Genomic DNA, 21,497 nt, shown 5'->3' with positions numbered 1-21,497 from the left:
GGAACTGAATTGGAGAATTGCGGCCTTGCGAGACACCATCCAGTGCCAGAAAGAGCAGAGCGTGAACTTGGGCAGGACAATTTTTCAGCTGGAACAGAGGCTCGACTAACCATGAAGAGATTCAGAAGGCGGGCGGAAGGGAAGAACGCACTCGAGTAATCCAAATCACTCAGGATGTGTTACAACAGCAGGCCTGGCAAGACAGGGCCCACTCGCTCGAAGCAGGAACGTTTCTTAAAAGGGAGAACGATCAAGAGAAGAGGGAGAAACGGCAGCTGGAAGACAAGATCCCCAAGATGACAGAAGAAAATTAGCAGCTGAAGGACAACATGAAGAAGATTGGGCAGAGAAACGATGCCCTATGTGAGAGGATAAGGGAACTGACAGTGCAGTTGGCAGAGGCAGACTGCCTGCTTGAGAGGCTCGAGAAACTCGTACGACAGAAGTAGAAACAGCGCGGATGGTGACGCTCATCCAGGAACAAAAAGACGCGACTGAAAAGAGGGAATCCGACAGGAAAGACCTCGAGCTGAGGTTCCAGCGCCTGCATAAGGAAGTGGAAGACCTCTCAAAGGAAAAGAGTGGACTCCAGTGTGAAGCTGAGGCGGCGAAACTCAAGAGGAATGAGCTGCCATGCCTTCTAGAGGAACGAAATCGTCGCCTGGAATCGCTGGAGAGGAAGGCCAGTGTCAAGGGCGAACGGAACGACCAGCTGGAAGATGAGGTTCGACAGCTGAGAGGAGCGTAGGAAAAATTGGTGTGCGACCTGAAGAACCTCCAGGAGAAGTACAGACGCCTGGAGAAGGAAACTGGAAACTCAGAAGCTGCTGTCGATCTTCAAGGAATGCCGCGATCAAGACTGCGCTGCCTCGCTCAGACGGATTAGATGTGAAAAATTTTAGAAAAATGTTTTGTTGTATGGAAAGTTTGATGTTTATTTTGTATAAGTTTGCTTTGTTAACCTTGAAGGAAATTGAACTTGAACGGAAATAAATATGATAAAATGTATTCTTAGAGTTTTATTGATTCCCGGAAAGGAAAGTAAAATAAAAATAGGATTGTAGAAACCGTGAGGAAAATGAGAGGATTCGTGGAGGTGCCAGGAGAAGCAAAGGATTCAGAGAAGCCTCATGAGAATTGAGAGGACTGAGTAGGATTCGTGAAGGTGCTAGGAAAAGAAGCAGAGGATTCAGAAAAGCCCAGGAGAATAGAGGATGGAGTAGGATTCGTGGAGGTGCTAGGAAAAGAAGCAGAGGATTCAGAAAAGCCCGAGGAGAACTGAAAACATTTAGTGGCATATTCTGGTTCTAAGGCTCAGAATAGGTATTGATCTCTTTAGGGACTGGCGGGCGAGGCCCGCCACTGGTCCCAGGACGGGCGGGCAAGGCCCGCCAGGGGTCCCGGTAAGGGTGGGCAGGGCCCGCCACTGGTCCTGAGACAGGCGGGCGGGGCCCGCCAGGGGTCCAGGGATAGGCAGGCGGGGCCCACCACTGGTCCGGGGACGGGCGGACAAAGCCCGCCAGGGGTCCTGGGAACGGCAGGCGGGGCCCAACACTGCTCTTGGTACGGGTGGGCGAGGCCAGCCAGGGGTCCTGGGAGGGACGGGTGAGGCCCGCCAAGAGTCCTGGGACGGGCGGGCGAGGGCTGCCACGGGTCCTGGGACGGGCGGGCGAGGCCCGCCAAGGGTCCCGGGACGGGGGCGGGTAAGGCCAGTCACGTGTCCCGGGCATGGGCGGGCGAGGCCCTTCAGGGGTTCCGGGACGGGCGGGCGAGGCCCGCCAGGGTACCGGGATGGTGGGAGATGCCCGCCATGTGTCTCGGGATGGTCGGGTGAGCTGCCAGGGATCCCGGGACGGGCGGGGGAGCCCGCCACGTGTCCCGGGACATGCGGGCGAGGCCCGCCAGGGTCACCAGGACGGGCGGTCGAGGCCTGGCACATGTCCCGGGATGGGCAGGAGAGGAGAGGCCTGCCAGGTGTCCCGGGATGAGAGGGAGAGGCCCGGTACGTGTCTCAGGACGGGTGGGCGAGGCCCGGTACATGTCCCGGGATGGGCGGGCGAGGCCCTCCAGAGGTCCCGGGACAGGCGGGCAAGCCCGCCAGGGTCCTGATATGGCCGGGTGAGGCTCGCCACATGTCCCAGGCCGGGCGGGCGAGGCCCGCATGGGGTCCTGGGACAGGTGGGCGAGGTCTGCCATGTGTCTCGGGATGGGTGGGAGAGGCCCGCCAGGGGTTCCGGGACGGGTGGGCGAGACCCGGCAGGGGTCTCGGGATGGGTGGGCAAAGCCCGCCTCGGGTCCTGTAATGAGCGGGTGAGGCCCGCCATGGGTCCTGGGACGGGCGGGCAAGGCCTGCCACGTGTCCCGGGATGGGCGGGCGAGGCCCGATAGGGGTCCCCGGACAGGCGGTCGAGGCCCACCACTTGTCCCGGGACTGGCGGGCTGGGGGTCCCGGGACAGGCTGGCGAGGCCTGCTACAGGTCCCGGGACGGGCGGCTCGAGGCCTGCCAGGGGTCCTGGGAGGGACAGGTGGGGCCCGCCAGAGTCTTGGGACGGGTGGGCGAGGGCTGCCACGGGTCCTGGAATGGGCGGGTGAGGCCCGCCAAGGGTCCCGGGACAGGTGGGAAGGCCCGCCAGTGTCCCGTTACGGGCAGACGAAGCCCACCACGGGTCCCGGGACGGGTGGGCAAGGTCAGCCACATGTCTCGAGACAGGTTGGGCTGGCATGGTTGGGTGCCCCAGCAGGGGAGCGACCGGTCAGGGCTCCAGATGGGACCCCACCGGGTGGTAGGCACTCAGGATATATATTTATGAAAGATTAGATATATATATATATATATATATATATATATATATATATATATATATATATATATATATATATATATCTATATATATATATAAGATTTTTAGATCTGCTCTATATAAATATATGTATATATATATATATATATATATATATATATATATATATATAAATATATATATATATATATATAAGATTTTAGATCTGCTCTATATATAAATATATATATATATATATATATATATATATATATAATATATATACTATATATATGTATATATATATATATATATTATATATATATATATATATATATATATATATATATATATATATTATCTATATAAGATTTTTAGATCTGCTCTATATAAATATATGTATATATATATATATATATATATATATATATATATATATATATATATATATATATATATATATTTTATACATATTTATATATATATATATATATAATATATATATATATATATATATATAAATATATATTCATATATATTTTATATAGGAGCAAAAATCTAAAAATATATATATATATATATATATATATATATATATATATATATATATATATATATATATATATATATATAGATATATATATACACATATATATTTATATAGAGCAGATCTAAAAATCTTATATATATAACTATATATATATTATATATATATATATATATATATATATATATATATATATATATAATCTTTCATAAATATATATCCTGAGTGGCCTACCACCAAAGGGCCCGGTCCCACCATCTGGAGCCCTGACCCAGTCACTTCCCTGCTGGGGCACCCAACCATGCCAGCCCAACCTGGTCACCTCCCCGCCGGGGTCCCCAACCCTAGCACACCAATCCAGTTACCTCCCCGGCTGGGGCCCCACCCATGGCAGCCCGACCTGGTCGCCTCCCTGCCAGAGGCCCAAGACCTACTGGCCCTATCCATTTGCACCCTCCCGCCAGGTGCCCCTCCTGTCCCAGTACCCGTAGCAGGCCTAACCCACCCATCCCAGGACCCGTGAAAGCCCTCGCCTGCCCGTCCATCCCGGGATCCTTGGGGGGTCTCGGCCACCCTTCCCGGGACATATGGCAAGACTCGTCCGGCTGTCACAGGACACGTGGCGGACCTCGCCCGCCTGTCCCAGGACCAGTAGTGGGCCTCACCCGCCTGTCCTGAGACATGTGGCTGACCTTGCCCACCCGTCCCGGGACCCGTGGTGGGCAAGGTATAAATATATATATATATATATATATATATATATATATATATATATATATATATATATATATATATATATATATATATATATACATATATATATATATATATATATATATATATATATAATATATATATATATATATATGTAAGATCTTTAGATCGTGACTCTCTTATCACTTCTGTAATCTTTACTATGCCTTCCCTTCGTCTTATTTCATCATTTTCTAATCTCTTAACCAGCAATATTCCCATAATCCACTTAGCATTTTCATCTCTGTTCTCACAAGTTTTACTTCCTCTTTTCTTTTTAGAGCCCATGTTTCTGTTCCATACATTAACACTGGTCTTGTCACGGTGTTATATATCTTGACTTTTAGCTTGATTTGCATTTTCTTATCACATATTACTCCAGCTACTTCTCTCCCCTTCCCCCATGCAGCTTTTATCCCACTGTCAACTTCAGCCACACATCTTCCCTCTTGGCTTAAAGTAAATCCTAAGTATTTAAACTTTTCTGCCTGTATTACAATCGAGTCTCTTTTTTCTTGTATTACTATTCTGTCTCTATCTTCTCTACTGCTCAGCAACACCTTTGTTTTATTCACATTCACCTTTAAATACTACTGACAATAATTTCCCAATAAGGGAGAACAGGCTACGTCTGTACCCCTTTCCATGCTTCAGCCTTGTAAAGTAATAGTCCGAGTCATTTTCATAGTACGCTTAACCATTTAGTTCCCCCCCAAGCAGTCTATTCACTATCGTATCTACCTTTAACAGAGATCTGGAAGGCACCGTAAGATTTCTGCCTAATGAACACTTGGTTTTCAACTCGATTGCGTTATTTCGGTATGAGCTGACAGCGTTGCTATTTCCTGTGATAATTTAAAAGTGACATTCACTCTAGTTACGAAGAAAGATGGTAGAATTGTATAATGATTCGCTTGTGTGTGTATGCGTGTGTGTGTTTGTATTTGTGTGTGCATATCTTACAAGTGTGTAATGTTAGTGAATCACATATCATGTCTTGCTTGGAGACAGGCTGAGCTGTAGGGGCAGCTTTCTTGAGTGAAGGAATTTGGTACGTAAGCGTTTTAACCGAGAGACCGCTCATCTTGTCGTCAAGCATGTACATTCGTTTGTACGGATGTTACAGGTCTAATAGACCAGGGCACTTGCGAAAGTCGCATTCCTTTTGGTGAGAAGAAAGAGGTCAGTTGGTACACGTCAGGTGGCGGGAGAGAAAACCCCCATCGTAAAGGTATGGCACATATTTTTGTAAGACTTAGAAAACCGTTACCTTTGAAAAGAGAGAGAAGTGTGAAATACATTCTTTTACTTAATTACATTGAAAAGAGTGATGTGTAAAGTGTATCTTTTATCCATTGTTATCTTTATTACAGATGGGTTCTATTCCATGGTACTAGAGACGGGATTCTCTAACCTGACTAATATAATGAACCTATTGACATTCTGGGTCTGGGAGTGAATTCTTAGTCAGGAGGGTAGAGTGATAACTTACTAGTTTTCTTTATGGGCAGATTTGGGTTTTTGTCACTATGACTTGTTAATCATTTTGTTCTATTCTATATTCATCTGCTTTGGGTAATAAATAGTATATTTTTATACTTACGTGATCTTAATAGCCTAATGACATGTTTGCAGACAGAGGGCACCATTGACAACAGGTAAGGGTTTCCAATTTGTGTAGTTTTAATCAAAGTGGGGGGGGGGGTAAGACATACTTGTTTCAAAAGAACCCGTCTGCAGGCATTCAATTGAAGAATGATTTGATTAGGGGGACATTTGTTAACAATTGTGTGAAAATGATTTTGAAAAATTAACCATCACAAACACAAGTCGCTAATGAAACTCTCTCTCTCTCTCTCTCTTCTCTCTCTCTCTCTCTCTCTCTCTCTCTCTCTCTCTGATTAGCGATCTTTTCATTCTGTATTTCCCATTACCTTCTGTTATTACTTCTTTCCAAGAATGGCAAAATATCCTTTGGAAGCTTGAATCTCCGGTCAATCTCCCCTATGGTGGGCTTGTTCCATATGGATAGGGTCATCTTCTTATAATAATAATATAATAATAATATAATAGTAATCATAATAATAATATAATAATAATAATAATAATAACTTTGAGCCTACAACGGCCCCCTAGAAAGGCTAAAAAGGCTAAAATAGAACGGACGATAAACAAGTTCACGACCGTTCGACGGATGAGCATCCACACGTACAGAGTAGAACTGTCAGTCAGTCGGACAGTCAACTCGAGGTCATTGGCATTGCCCTCATTTCTCGTCCAGCCTTCGTCGTGACAACAACTATATTATATGGAGCGATGGAAACTTCACTGGGTGATAACAGATAAGGATGTAGAGCTACAAAGACTAGCTGCTACTGCGGCAATTCACTTCAAAATAGGAAAGAAGCAAAAAGACAAAACAGAGTATGGTCTAGATATTGCCTATTAAAGAAAGACGTCATACAATATTAATAAATCAGGCTAAATTAGACCTGGGGGCTGGTTCAGTTATTTATGAAATAGACCGTGAAGCCTACTTTCACTAGTAACACCTTCCATAAAAAGGCAGGACACTGGTCTAGGCCTATACCAAATTGTCTATCGCATGGAAATTTTTTTCTCTCTTATATTTATCATAAGATTTGGACTGGCAACGGTCTACAAATAGCACCGCATGGTCTAACAATGAAATGAATTAGGCCTATATACATAGTTTATTTATATTCTAGTCCGAGCGGCTGAGATCCTTCCCAGACGAAATCCGGCGGCGAACTGTCATAAAATCGTTGGTTACCCGTCCACACGTGCGATCACCTGTCAGTCGGTCGAAAGAACTTTCGGTAATTCCATCAGTTCCTCAGTTTTGGTGAGTGGACTGACTCCACCCACAAACTGCCGTCTACACGTACGTTTTAACGTCAGTTTCGATGAACTGGCAGAGGAACTGACAGGTAAACCTGTGCGTGAATACTCGGCCTATGAACACCACATTTTTTGGCCTTGGTCCATATAAATAGGGTTCATCTTCTGAATAACAATAATAATGTAATCACACGAGCAAGCAAATTAAATAATAACGTTGATATTTGCTTTTACATGGAGGAATTCCGAGACAGAAGGTATCCATTAGCACCCATGATGTCGGAAGACGTGTGGTAACTCATGGTCCAGTTGAACTGATGGCTCCCAATTTCCTTGAGAGTAGAGAGCGCTTTCTCTCCTCGCCATACTATGGGTGCCTCCACTTCCACCCACACCCAACGCTGGTCCGGGAAACGGGTTGGAAGATCGTCAGCGCTGAGCCTTTGTCGGTAGTAAAGTTCGTTAGAACATTCAGAGAGAAACGAACTTATGGAAGTTATGATTTGATAGGTGATTGGTTCATAGCCTATTCTTGTTTTTTTTTCCTTTTTTTTTACGGGAAAGATTTAGTAGCTGTAACCTGTTCTTAGGAGGTTCATAATTCATCACAATACATTCTACAGAAGAGCTCCACACGGAGATATCGTCTATCAATAGAAATTTTGCCTGAACCATATAGAAAACGGTGTATACATTGCAGTACAGTGGAATGAGAATAGTAGATCTAAGACAGAATATATGTGTACCACCCACTGATGGGGATGATAGAGAAAGTATTCAGCTTGTGGAGAGCAAATAAGGTAGAGTTGATAAGTTTAAGGTTTTAATTTGGGATCTTTGTTAACGCTGGAGGAAGTATGGAAGAAGAAGTAAAACATCGGGTTACAGGCAGGCTGGGAACAACTGGAGAGCGGCCTCTGGAGTTCTTTGTGACAAAAGAGTTGCCGCTTAGTTAAAAGGAAAAAAATTTCACAACAAAAGACGGTGGTAAGAACAGCAATGCTGTATGGTACGGAAACAGCAAGCATGAGAAAAACAGAGCAGAAGAAGATGGATGTGGCAGAAATGAGAATGCTTAGGTGGATGTCTGGGGTGGACAAGAGAGGATAGGATCAGAAATGACTACATAAAGGGGGTCAACTAAGGTGGTGGAAGTATCAAAGAAAGTGCAGGAGGGGAGGCTGAGATGGTATGGACAACCTGTTGAGGAGAGATGAGGACCACGCTGGGAGACATACTATGGGGCTGGAGTTGGAAGGAAGAAGAAGAAGAGGGGGAGAAACCAAGAAAGAGATGGAAGGACTGTGTGAGAGGAGACTTACATGAGAAGGGAATTGATGAGGCAGAAGCGCAGAATAGAAATAGATGGAAACGGCTCATCCGAAACGGCGACCCCATATAAAAATGGGAACAAGCTGGGAAGAAGAAGAAGACAGATGAGATAATAATGTGAAATTTGCCATCGTTTTTTCTGTTTTCCCACATTAATCCCAAAGGGATGGTACTAGACAGCTTCTGTTGAGCCTTTCTGTAGAATTTACCCGTCACAACCTGATTACTTTTTGTTTATTAAAATAATCTATCTTACGAGATTTTGAAAAAGAAGGGCTTTGATATCCAGGATATGCTTCAGGAATACACTTGAGAGGGCGGCAGGTGGGGTGGTTGGGGGGGGGGGTGGGGGCGATGGCACGTGCATGTGTTGGGTTTTGAAATGCCTCTGATGAGCTTCCTATGTAGGTGTGTGGAGTGGCTGATACTGCGGTAATTTTACTATACACGGTCTCATCCATAATTTGGAAGTTTAATTAAATATGTATGGGGTTGTGATATGTCTGTTGTTTCTTCTGTGGAGCCATCTCTTACTAGGAGAGAATCCCTGTATGTATGGTTATAATATAATATATATCGATATATCTATATATATATATATCTATATATATATATAATATATATATATATATATATCTATATAAAGTATCTTATATAGTCAAAAAGGTAGATATCATGGATGGTGGATAATGTAGTAAAAGCCTTTAAAAACTCACGGACGAAACACTGCTTACGTATCAGACTTGAAGAGCAGAGCGTTGGCCTCAGGCAACCTACTCCTGTCGTGGGTGAACTCACACCGGTACTTCGTACATCCAGCAGTCTCGTAAGTTCCCTTGGTTCCAAACCTGGAATTAATATTTGGTTTGAATGGGTGAATGCCAATCTCAATGTCAACTGTAGTGCGAGAAAGAGAATTAGCATATCTGAATCAATTTAAAATGCATTTTATTCAGACAATTCGCTTTTTGCTTGATCGTTAAGGTGGTGTAGGTCTAGAAGGGTTACATATACTGTTGTGGTATTAGGGACGATTTCACACGATTAGAGAAACATCTAATTAATTTAAAAAGAAAGGCTTGATATCTCCCTTTTTTTCTAATCATTACCATTCAGATTTGAGTTGTTGGTTAGGGATGAATTATTCAAATCTCGTAGACAGATGTTACAGATGCATACCCTAGACCAAGGGTTAAATACCTTAATTTGAAGCTAGAAGAGCCATTTATTTAGAGAAATTCTACAACTACTAATAATAATAGCACCTGACATTATGCATTTTGACACATTCGAATAATAATGACATACTACAAAGGGTCTTAGTTTTCTTGTCATTTTCTATCGATCGTCTATCATATTTCATCCCATCTGTCTGTTCCCTCTTGTCTGAGCAGCTTTACTTGTTTATGCCTTCCCAAGCTTTGCCCTCTTCAAACTTTCCTATTTCCTCGTGTTGTACTATAAACAAATATAAATTATTTTTCATTGCAAATAACTAAGGTCGACTTGAAAAGAGAAACAGAGATTTAATGGGGGTTAGAATACAGAATGAGGGTCACGACTTACTTTGGGGGTGGGTGAGGAGGGGGGTAAGGTCAGGGCACAGCATCTGAGGTTGAGTGAAGGTTAGTCTGGCTGTCATATTCCTTCTGAAATGCCTGCTATAGAAAAGCCAACAATGCCTCCAATAGCTCTGATCTGTTACTCTGTATTCCTTTCATCTGATGCATTTTGAAACATCAGAAACATGATAAATTGATAATAGCGAAAAGAGACTTTCCTAGATTGACCGATATTTGTCAATGTGGCCTTACTTCTCAAAAGTCAGTGACATCTCATAATTTACTTTACATTCGTAGGCTTATAGCTAAAAGGCACGAAAATTCCCTTTGGCAGAAGATTTTAAAATATTTCAAAAGAATGGAATAGAAGAATAAAGTATTTAGGCCAAAGCCAAGCACTGGGACCCATGAGGTCTTTCAGCGGTGAAATTGTAAGTCAAGTGAGAGAGAATTTGAACAATGTGCACCAAGACTATACAACAAAATACCGCCTGAAGTGAAGATCATACAAGAATAAAGCAAATTTAAAACTACAGATTCTACTATTTAACAGGAGCTGCGATACTGATGAGAAGACGCTAAAAGACAATTATAAAATATATATAAGAAGCAACTTATTCAGTAGTGTACAAGGGAGTTATTGTTGTGAATGGCTGTACATAAAACCATACGAATGAATGAAAGGAAAATTCAAAGAAGAAATGTTTGAACCGTGCAACAAGAGCAAAATCTCGTAGTTGTAAAACCATGAAAAAATTGTTAGGAGAGGGTGGACAGCAAGATGGAAGAAAGAGAATATGAACGGAGGTACAGTAAAAGGATTGAAAGGGGTTGCAGCAAGGGGTCGAAGGGACGCTGCCAAGAACCTTAAGAAAGAAAACGGAAGGAGATAACAATGGACATACCTATCTTCCCACTTCGTTTTCTTGTACCATTTTGTCCAGTAGAGAATGACTTTCTTCTTCACGTTCGGCTCGGCAGGCACAATATCGTCGCCATCTTGAACAAAATCAGAAATCTGATTCGTCCAGTTCTGAAGGAAATCTGAGGTCTGATTGGTTCCATCTTGGGTGAAATCTGAGGTCTGGTAGGTTCCACCGTTGATAAAATCAGACTTCTGATTAGTTCTATCTTGACTGAAATCAGAGTTCTGATTGGTTCTATCTTGGGTGAAATCAGAGTTCTGATTGGTTCTATCTTGACTGAAATCAGAGTTCTGATTGGTTCTATCTTGGGTGAAATCAGGGTTCTGATTGGTTCTATCTTGGGTGAAATCAGGGTTCTGATTGGTTCTATCTTGGGTGAAATCAGAGTTCTGATTGGTCCCACCGTTGATAAAATCAGAGGTCTGACTGGTTTCATCTTGGGTGAAATCTACGGTCTCATTAGTTTCACCGTTGATATAACCTGATTCCTGCTTGGTTCCACCGTGGACGAAGCCTGAAGTCACTTTGGCGGAGCTTGATTTTCGCGTCTGTGACAGGAAGTCAGTAATTCTGGTGTCAACGAACAACAACAGTAACAGAGAAAAAACAGGCAAGAGAGAAGTCATGCCATGGCGAACGCCAAAGAATGCTCTCAGGCTTAATCTCATGATAGCCAGGTGACTGAGAGAACTTCCTCTCTTACTCACTGATAGTAGGTTTGTCTTGGCTACATATTTTTTTTAAGAAGCTTCTAAAACTTGCTTGGCGGGAGAAGGCAAACCATACACAGTATCCATACTTGAAGATATCATGCACCTTTCCTTTTTCTTGATTCGTTTCAATATTTATTATTATTATTATTATTTATTATTATTATTATTATTATTATTATTATTATTATTATTACTTATCCCTTTCAAAGCAGTTAAAATCAGTCCACTTCGTTCATAACGCTCTAACTTCTCACCAATCACCACACTCGCTTTTGAGACACCAACCTCTCAGTGAGGTGTTATTCACAGCTAAACCCCACCATAAAAATAAAGTTTCTTGAAATCTGTAATTATAATGAGGAACTAACAGGTGGGCAGACACGCAAAACGACCCATACCAAGTGTCTTTTGATTTTAATTTTCCTGTTAATGGCATCTACTAACTTGCTCAGTTTTGCTTACATCACTAGGCAAATTAAGGAGTGCCATATCATCCTTATGATTACTTTAAATAGAACTTCAGTTTTAATTAGATATTACTACTAGGATCATCCTTATGATTACTTTAAATAGAACTTCAGTTTTAATTAGATATTACTAGCTAGGTTAAAGCCAGTTTTGCTTACATCACTGGAGAAAAAATATCAAACTTCAATTTTACTTATAATTTTTTTATTGCCTTAACAAATAATCCTCAAAGGGGAATTTAACTAGAAATGTCTAGTGTCTTAGCTAGATAGTTACGCCCAGATAGTTACTCGGACCAGTGGAATCTGCGGGAATCATCTTCAAGGGTAAATATACAAGTATATACTTTTACAACCGCCACCTGTACTTTGGACAGTGAGAAAATGCTCATTAACCTGTTCATTTTAGCAAACAACGCCTCGGCTTCTTCACAGGTACACCTTAAGTCAATTAGAATCAAATAATTAGGATTTAGAACATGTACAACTTTCGTCAATTACGGAAAAGTCCCAGTGTGAATTACAGTTTTTGAAAAAAAAAGTAATGTGGTTATGGCAAACAAGTGTAGAACAAATACAGCTATGAATTGTCTTTCAGAAATTACGAAACACCTGTTTATTTTTGAGGTTTACAAAGTCTTTGTCTTATATTTAATCCAGTTCAAAAGGAGATTAGTGTAGGTATATTGTTCATTTTTTCTATGTAAAGCCTATTTCTAAACTGTTCACATAAGTTTCAATGAGAATTACGTAACACAACAACTTGAAAATATATTGCATGCCATATCTGCAATCCTCCGGTTGACATGAACCCCCAACTAAGGAAAGTTCGAGAATAACTTAGCCTCCGAAGAGAGGATTTGTTCATCAAAAGCAAGTAATGATTCAAAGCGAAGAAGACTATGTCTTTGGCAAGCTCCGAACGACTGCGTGGCATGTGACATTTTCTGTCTCAAAACATTGTTTGTTCCTGACAGACTCGACACAAGAGCCCTTTGCTGGGCTTTTACCCTCTACACTTCTTTAAGCTGATCCAATTTGAGTATATATATTTTTGATTACATATATTTTTCTGTGGATATAAAACCGTCTGCGGAAGGAACAACTTCATGTCTGGATTGGCTTGACCGTTATGTAATATCAAGTAGATTATGAATTATCATAATCTACTCTTCTGCAAGACTTTTCAAATAGTCAAATGAATTACGCTTTTACTTTTTTTAGCTTTATAACCAGGCTGCAGGAGTTTGATGTACTGTAACCTACAGTTTAACCTACAACACTAAGCACAATTTACCTCATGTAAGGACTTGAAAGTGTTAGGAAGAGGGAAGAGGTAAAGTATACCTTCGTTTAACCAGATCACTGAACTGATTAACAGCTCTCCTAGGGCTGGCCAGAAGGATGAGATATTTTTACGTGGCTAGGAGCCTATTGGTTACCTAGCAATGGGACCTACGGCTTATTGTGGGATCCAAACCACATTATATCGAGAAATTAATTTCTAACCACCAGAAACAAATTCCTCTGATTCCACGATGGCAGAGCGGGGAATCGAGCTTGGGACTGCCGAGTCGGTAGGGGAGCATAAACCACTCGTCCAGCGAGGAACTTGCAAGAGGGGAAAGTTGAGTGAATGTGACAATGGTAAATGGAAGCCAGGAAGATGGAGCAATGAATATTAATATAGAAAGCTGGAAAAGTGAAGCGTTTGTTAGTTATAAGTGTTTGGGAGTAAACATGACAGATGATGGCGGGATGAGAGCAGAAGCAAGCGAATGAACAGGTGAAACAGGGAAGGTGAAAGGGTGTGTGCAAAACACTGCAAAGACTGTTGAACCATCTGTCCTTTATGGAAGTGAAGTTCGGATGTTAAAAAGGAATGACTAAATGGCAGAAAAGCGCCTCAGTGGCGTGATCGGTATGGTCTTGACCTGCCACCTCGGTGCCCGCGAGTTCGATTTTCGGGCATTCTATTGAGGTGTGAGAGATGTGTATTTCTGGTGATAGAAGCTCACCCTCGACGTGGTTCGGAAGTCACGTAAAGCCGTTGGTCCCGTTGCTGAATAACCACTGGTTCCATGTAACGTAAAAACACCATACAAACAAACAAATAAACGGCAGAAACTAATGAGAGGAATTGACAGAGAGATAAATCTGGAAATAATAATGCAAAAATGGTAAAAATTTAGCATGTACAGTATTTTGAAATTAAGTTACGTGGAACTAACAGGTGATAAGGGGTTCCTAAAGTAGTTTATACTACAGAAGTGTTGGGCAATTGTGGCGATGTTGGAAAATAATAAAGGTCTTGACATCCAGGTGAATGACGGCACAGAATAAAGGGGGTTTGAAAATGCTGGTGGTGATGGGCCCTCTGTGCGAGTTAGGGTATAAATGTAGAAGTGACCATTGCGTGATCTTTTCTGCAGCCCTCTATGGTTACGGAAAATGATTAAATTTATCTATCTATCTATCAATCTATCTATCTACTATCTATCTATCTATCTATCTATCTATCTATCTATCTATCTAGTCTATATATATATATATATATATATATATATATAGTATATAGTATATCTATATATATACACACACCTATATATATATATATATATATATATGTATGTATATATATATATTCATATGTAGTATACATATACATATGCGTATATCTACATATATATGCATATATAAGTATGTATGTATGTATGTATCTGTATATACACAGATGTATAAACATAAATGACAGCGATATTGACTAAGACAAATAAATCATCGAAATTCACTCCATCTTACACTTGAACAAATTCTATCCAAAAAGGGTCATATTATATATGAGTGCATACAGCCCCCCCCCCCCCCCCACCCCCCCCCCCCCCAACCCTCCTCATACTACCGAACCTTCAACAAGATTGGGGGCTCTCTGCCATTCTCACGACATGTAACAGCATGGAATTGTTCAGGAGACCTATACAGATCTTGAGCCTACCTTCATGTCATCTCTGACGTGTATATTTGTATGGCCTTTCTTCTTGACGGCCCACGTTTCCTTGGTGTCTGCATTCTAATCATGATTCGTCCCTCATTTGTTTATTGCAAACAGAGGTGCGTTGCTCCTAGAAAGAAAGAAATTAAGTAAATTATCAAATACATGGAGAATTGTATTAGTGTAGTGATTGAATTGAATATAGAATTTAGGCCAAAGGCCAAGCGCTGGGACCTATGAGGCCATTCAACGCTGAAACGAAGAATTAGCAGTGAAAGGTTTGAAAGGTGTGACAGGAGGAAAACCTCAAAGCAGTTGCACTATGAATCAAATATTATTGTTAGGAGTTGGGGAAAGTAAAATGGAAGAAAGAGAATATGAAAGGAGGTACAGTAAAAAGGAACGAAAGGGATTGCAGCTTGGGGCCGAAGGCACGCTGCAAATATAACCTTAAATAATGCCTACAGGGTACCGCATGAGGTGTACTGACGGGGATCAAGGTAGCAACGCATTGCATCTTCGCTTGAACTACCGACGTCCTAATCTGTAACAAACTTTTGTCCTTTCTTAGATTCGCTCACACCAGTATTTAATCAGCGCACTTCCTAACCCCCCCCCCCCCCCCCCCAACGTCATAAAAAATTTGTTACGATCCGTGACTCGAGAAACAGTGATTTTCGTCACACAATGTCCTGCGAATATCCTTTGTTTCTCTCTTTTACTTCATCAGCTCTCCTTTATTACAAGTTTTTCCTCCTGGCTTTTGTAACCCGCGGGGGAGGGAGGTCACTCACTCTTAGGCACCCCCACCTCTCATTTCACCTCGGACCTTACTAGGTATCTTTTGTTTTATTAGACAATGGCTTTTGGTATTTCATTCCTTCCTTCCTTTCCTCGGGGACTTCGCGTGTCGCTTTCCTCGTCGAAAAAAAAAAAGCTTTTCTTCGGTGTACGAGAGAACAAGCTGTCTCCAGAATTCTTCTCCGACAACGGCAGGTTCCTTTCTTTCTTTCTCTCTCTCTCTCTCTCTCTCTTTCTCTCTCTCTCTCTCTCTCTCTCTCTCGTAAAAACGGATTCGTGTTTTAACTGGGAAATGGGATAATGAGAAGATAGGAAGAGTCTTTCTTTTCTTGGTCTGCTTTTGTTACAAATATTAAATCGGTTTTTTCTGCGAGTCAGCTTTGATGGGAATGAAAGCAAATGAATTCATTTCAAGATGTGGATGTTGTATTTTTGAATGCTAGGTTTCATCTTGGTCTAATGATAATAATAATAATAATAATAATAATAATAATAATAATATAATAATAATAATAATAATAATAATAATAATAATAATAATAATAATGCAAATATTCAATCGGTTTTTTCTGGGAGAGTCAGTTTTGATGGAAATTAAGGCAAATGAATTCCTTTCAAAATGTGGATGTTATATTTTTGAATGCTGGGTTACATCTTGGTCTAATATTATAATAATATAATAATAATAATAATATATAATACAATAGCTGTTTCAACGACATTTAATTTATATAGAATCTTCTCAATTCTTCTTATTATCTTTTTCTCGTCAGCATGTAGCTGGTGTATTAAGTTTCCTAAGGACATGTAAAGATTTTCATTTGTCTTAGGCTTATTCCTCTAACGTGTCGACAGCGCACAGGCAGTCATCTATGAGAGTTTACAGTACAGTTTACTTTCATAGATGACTGCCTGTGCGCTGTCGACACGTTAGAGGAATAAGCCTAAGACAAATGAAAATCTTTACATGTCCTTAGGAAACTTAATACACCAGCTACATGCTGACGAGAAAAAGATCATAAGAAGAATTGAGAAGATTCTATATAAATTAAATCCCGTTGAAACAGCTATTGGTATTCAATGCTACTGCCTCAGAGAAGGCCTCCTTCCTAATAATAATAATAATAATAATAATAATAATAATAATAATAATAATAATAATAATAATAATGCAAATATTCAACTTCAGCATTGTATCTCAAATCACCATGCACCCAAATTGGATGACCACAGGAAGAACATCCTTAGTACAAAAGACAAGAGTAAGGGAAATATAGCCAGTAACTACAGGCCTATCACCTGCCTACCAATAATGTGGAAGTTACTACAGGTATCATCAGTGAAAGGCTATACAATTACCTAGAGGAGACAAACACCATCCCCCACCAACAGAAAGGCTGCAGAAGGAAGTGTAGGGGCACAAAAGACCAGCTCCTGATAGACAAAATGGTAATGAAGAACAGTAGGAGAAGGAAAACCAACCTAAGCATGGCATGGATAGACTATGAGAAAGCCTTCGACATGATACCACACACATGGCTAATAGAATGCCTGAAAAACTATGGGGCAGAGGAAAACACCATCAGCTTCCTCAAAAATACAATCGCAACTGAATACAATACTTACAAGCTGTGGAATAAGACTAGCAGAGGTTAATCTCTGGAGAGGGATCTTCCAGGGCGACTCACTGTCCCATCTACTCTTCGTAGTAAGCCATGATTTCCATGACAAAAGTACTACAGAAGATGGATGCCGGGTACCAACTCAAGAAAAGAGGCAACAGAATCAACCATCTGAAGTTCATGGACGACATCAAGCTGTATGGTAAGAGCATCAAGGAAATAGATACCCTAATCCAGACTGTAAGGATTGTATCTGGGGACATCAGGATGGAGTTTGGAATAGAAAAATGCGCCTTAGTCAACATACAAAAAGCAAAGTAACGAGAACTGAAGGGATAAAGCTACCAGATGGAAGCAACATCAAACACATAGATGAGACAGGATACAATACCTGGGAATAATGGAAGGAGGGGATATAAAACACCAAGAGATGAAGGACATGATAAGGAAAGAATATATGCAGAGACTCAAGGTGATACTCAAGTCAAAACTCAACGCCAGAAATATGATAAAAAGCCATAAAACACATGGGCAGTAGCCAGTAATCAGTTACAGCGCAGGAATAGTGGAATGGACGAAGGCAGAACTCCGCAGCATAGATCAGAAAACGGGAAACAATATGACAATACACAAAGCACTACACCCAAGAGCAAATACGGACAGACTATACATAACACGAAAGGAAGGAGGGAGAGGACTACTAAGTATAGAGGACTGCGTCAACATCGAGAACAGAGCACTGGGGGCAATATCTGAAAACCAGTGAAGACGAGTGGCTAAAGAGTGCATGGGAAGAAGAAGGGACTAATAAAAGTAGACGAAGACCCAGAAATATACAGAGACAGGAGAATGACAGACAGAACAGAGGACTGGCACAACAAACCAATGCACGGACAATACATGAGACAGACCTTAAAGAACTAGCCAGTGATGACAATTGGCAATGGCTACAGAGGGGAGAGCTAAAGAAGGAACTGAAGGAATGATAACAGCGGCACAAGATCAGGCCGCCCTAAGAACCAGATATGTTCAAAGAACGATAGACGGAAATAACATCTCTCCCATATGTAGGAAGTGCAATACGAAAAATGAAACCATAAACCACATAGCAAGCGAATGCCCGGCACTTGCACAGAACCAGCTACAAAAAAGAGGCATGATTCAGTGGCAAAAGCCCTCCACTGGAGCCTGTGCAAGAAACATCAGCTACCTTGCAGTATAAGTGGTACGAGCACCAACCTGAGGGAGTGATAGAAAACGATCAGGCAAAAATCCTCTGGACTATGGTATCAGAACAGATAGGGTGATACGTGGAAAATAGACCAGGCGTGATGTTGATTGACAAAGTCAAGAAGAAAGTATCACTCATTGATGTCGCAATACCATGGGACATCAGAGTTGAAGAGAAAGAAAGGGGAAAAAAGGAAAAAATGGATAAGTATCAAGACCTGAAATTAGAAATAAGAAGGATATGGGATATGCCAGTGGAAATTGTATCCATAACCATAGCAACACTAGGCACGATCCCAAGATCCTGAAAAGGAATCTGGAAAAACTAGAGGCTGAAGTAGCTCCAGGACTCATGCAGAAGAGTGGGATCCTAGAAACGGCGCACATAGTAAGAAAAGCGATGGACTCCTAAGGAGGCAGGATGCAACCCGGAACCTCACACTATAAATACCACCCAGTCGAATTGGAGGACAGTGATAGATAAAAAATAATAATAATAACCTACAGTACACAGTATATTCTTCCAAGACAGAAGCCATCAGAGGTTAAATACGACCTATTATAACGTAAAAGTTATCTAAATGTGAAAGTAATACCATAATCATATATTTCCATCACAATCTAAAGGGCAATTTCCACAACTAACACCCTACTATCACTTCCTCTTTCAAATTGTCTTTTCGTCCCTCGCAAGAAAGCTTCGTTTTCCATTATTCTTTCTCTTCTCACGCGGAATTTAACAGATAAAACTTCCTCCATCACTTTTCTCTTGGTATTAACTTGTTAAAAGTATGCTATCAACTCGTTAAAAGCATGTTATTAACTTGTTAAGAGCATGCTAATAACTCATTAACAGCATGCTATCAACCTGTTGAAAGTATGCCATTAACTCGTTAAAAGCATGCTATTAACTTGTTAAAAGCATGTTAATAACTTGTTAACAGCATGCTAGTGTTGAAAGCATGCTATTAACTTGAAAAAAAAACATGCTATTAACTTGTTGAAAGGATGCTACTAAGTCGTTAAAAGTATGCTATTAACTTGCTGAAAGCATGCTATTAACTTGTTGAAAGAATGCTATTAATTCGTATCAAGCAGGCTATTAACTTGTTGAAAGCATTTATGAACTTGTTGAAAGGATGCTATAACTTGTGAAACATTTATGAACTTGTTGAAAGGATGGTATTAACTTGTTAAAAGCATTTAGTAACTTGTTAAAAGCATGCTATTAAATGGTTAAAGATTAGCAAGTCAGTTTTTAACTTCTTCTTCAAACCTGTGACAGCTAAAGGGATTATAATTAACACGATTGTTAGACTTCCTATGTGAAATAAACAAACTGAAATCAGAAAGGCTTCTTCGCCAGTCGGATCGTCATTTTAGAGCAGAGTAACGAAACACGACAGGTTCTACAAAACACAAATGTGATACCAATTTTAGAAATGCGTCCAACTCTATCAGTTTCTAATCAACTTCGTTATACAACGTCAAGTGCAATCTGCTAGAACACATGTTCAAAACAGATGAGACTCACCATGCACACACCTGCCGTGTTATTTCGGATGTCTGCCGAAACACCTGCTGACAGAAAGGAAAGACGTGTAATGAATGTCTGGTCACTGTATTTTTCTATCTGTTACATCACTTCTTCCTCTTCTTCCCAGCTGGTTCCCATTTTTATATGGGGTAGCCATTTCCATCTATTTCTATCCTGCGCTTCTGCCCCATCAATTCCCTTCTCATGCAAGTCTCCTCTCACACAGTCCCTCCGTCTCTTCATTGGTCTCCCTCTTCTTCCTTTAACCTCCATCCCCATAGTATGTCTCCCAGCGTGTCCTCATCTCTCCTCAACAGGTGTTACATCACGATTACATTAATTGCTTCGTGTAATATGAGCAAACAGTTTGAAATAAAAGTGATACTTTCAGTTCTGTCCGAATCATTTTTCTTCACGAGTTGTGGTCGACATTCTGACGCATCTGAGCAAACAAACCAATAAGCAAGCTGTTGTATCAACGACTATAATTTGCTAGGAAAGGAAAATTACCATTAGCATTTAGTGCCAAAAGAAAGACAGGCTATCGAGAAATATCAAATGAGAACTGCATTTTAGTATAAGAATTATCTGTCCCTGGAGAAACTCAGGAATAATGAATCATACCGAATTTCATACCCAGTTGGCCGTCATGTTTTATTGTAACCCATTGCTTGTTGAGAGTTTCAGTAACATCTGGTCATTTTACAATGCAGGGGTGTTAACCTCACAAGTGTCTGTGTGTGTGGAGAGAGAGAGAGAGAGAGAGAGATTCATTTATTATTTTGTTATATTTTTCTCCCATTTGTCTTATACTAGACCTGATATAAGGCACTGACATATACATACATATTATATACATGTATACGTACAAACACACACACACACACACACACACACACACACACACACACACACACACACACACATATATATATATATATATATATATATATATATATATATATATATATATATATATAGAGAGAGAGAGAGAGAGAGAGAGAGAGAGAGAGAGAGAGAGAGACTTTGTCCTCTAATTCCAGCCTTTGGTCATTCATCATTTTCAACATCTATCTGTCCGCCTCTCTCTCTCATCTCTCTCTCTCTCTCTTCTCTCTCTCTCTCTCTCTCCCTCTCTCTTCTCTCTCATCAAAACGGCGTGTAAAGGGCGTAAACACACACACACACGAATCTCAGGCAATCATAGAGAATTGTATTCTCGAATAGAAATTCCCTTCAATCTTTTCCCAATTCGTCGCCATGATTGGATCTTTCCTCCTCCCTTTGAAGACTTACTTCTACTATATCGGTCTTTTGCTCCCTAACAGCGAGTCAGTGAATAAGATCTTCATAAAACTTTTCCGATATTTCT

General features: G+C 41.0%; 2 protein-coding genes across 5 annotated transcripts in view; one reads left to right on the top strand and one right to left on the bottom strand.

Annotated features, from left to right (window-relative positions):
• The window catches only part of LOC135218025 (alpha-(1,3)-fucosyltransferase C-like), an 18,521-nt gene extending 7,090 nt beyond the window's left edge, over positions 1-11,431 (bottom strand). The window contains exons 1-3 of the mRNA XM_064254171.1: positions 10,743-11,431; positions 9,010-9,201; positions 7,178-7,384 (exon numbers count right to left, since the gene is read on the bottom strand). Coding sequence (XP_064110241.1) covers positions 7,178-7,384; positions 9,010-9,201; positions 10,743-11,431 — 1,088 coding nt within the window. The remainder of the gene's footprint in view (positions 1-7,177; positions 7,385-9,009; positions 9,202-10,742) is intronic.
• The window catches only part of LOC135217950 (uncharacterized), a 123,650-nt gene that overhangs the window by 77,761 nt on the left and 24,392 nt on the right, over positions 1-21,497 (top strand). The gene's annotated exons all lie outside the window — the stretch shown is intronic.

This window comes from Macrobrachium nipponense, chromosome 9 (genome assembly GCF_015104395.2).
Source record: "Macrobrachium nipponense isolate FS-2020 chromosome 9, ASM1510439v2, whole genome shotgun sequence".
Taxonomy (NCBI): Eukaryota; Metazoa; Arthropoda; class Malacostraca; order Decapoda; family Palaemonidae; genus Macrobrachium; species Macrobrachium nipponense.
The sequence above is the reverse complement of the archived record's forward strand: the minus strand, read 5'-3'. Positions and strand labels throughout refer to the sequence as shown.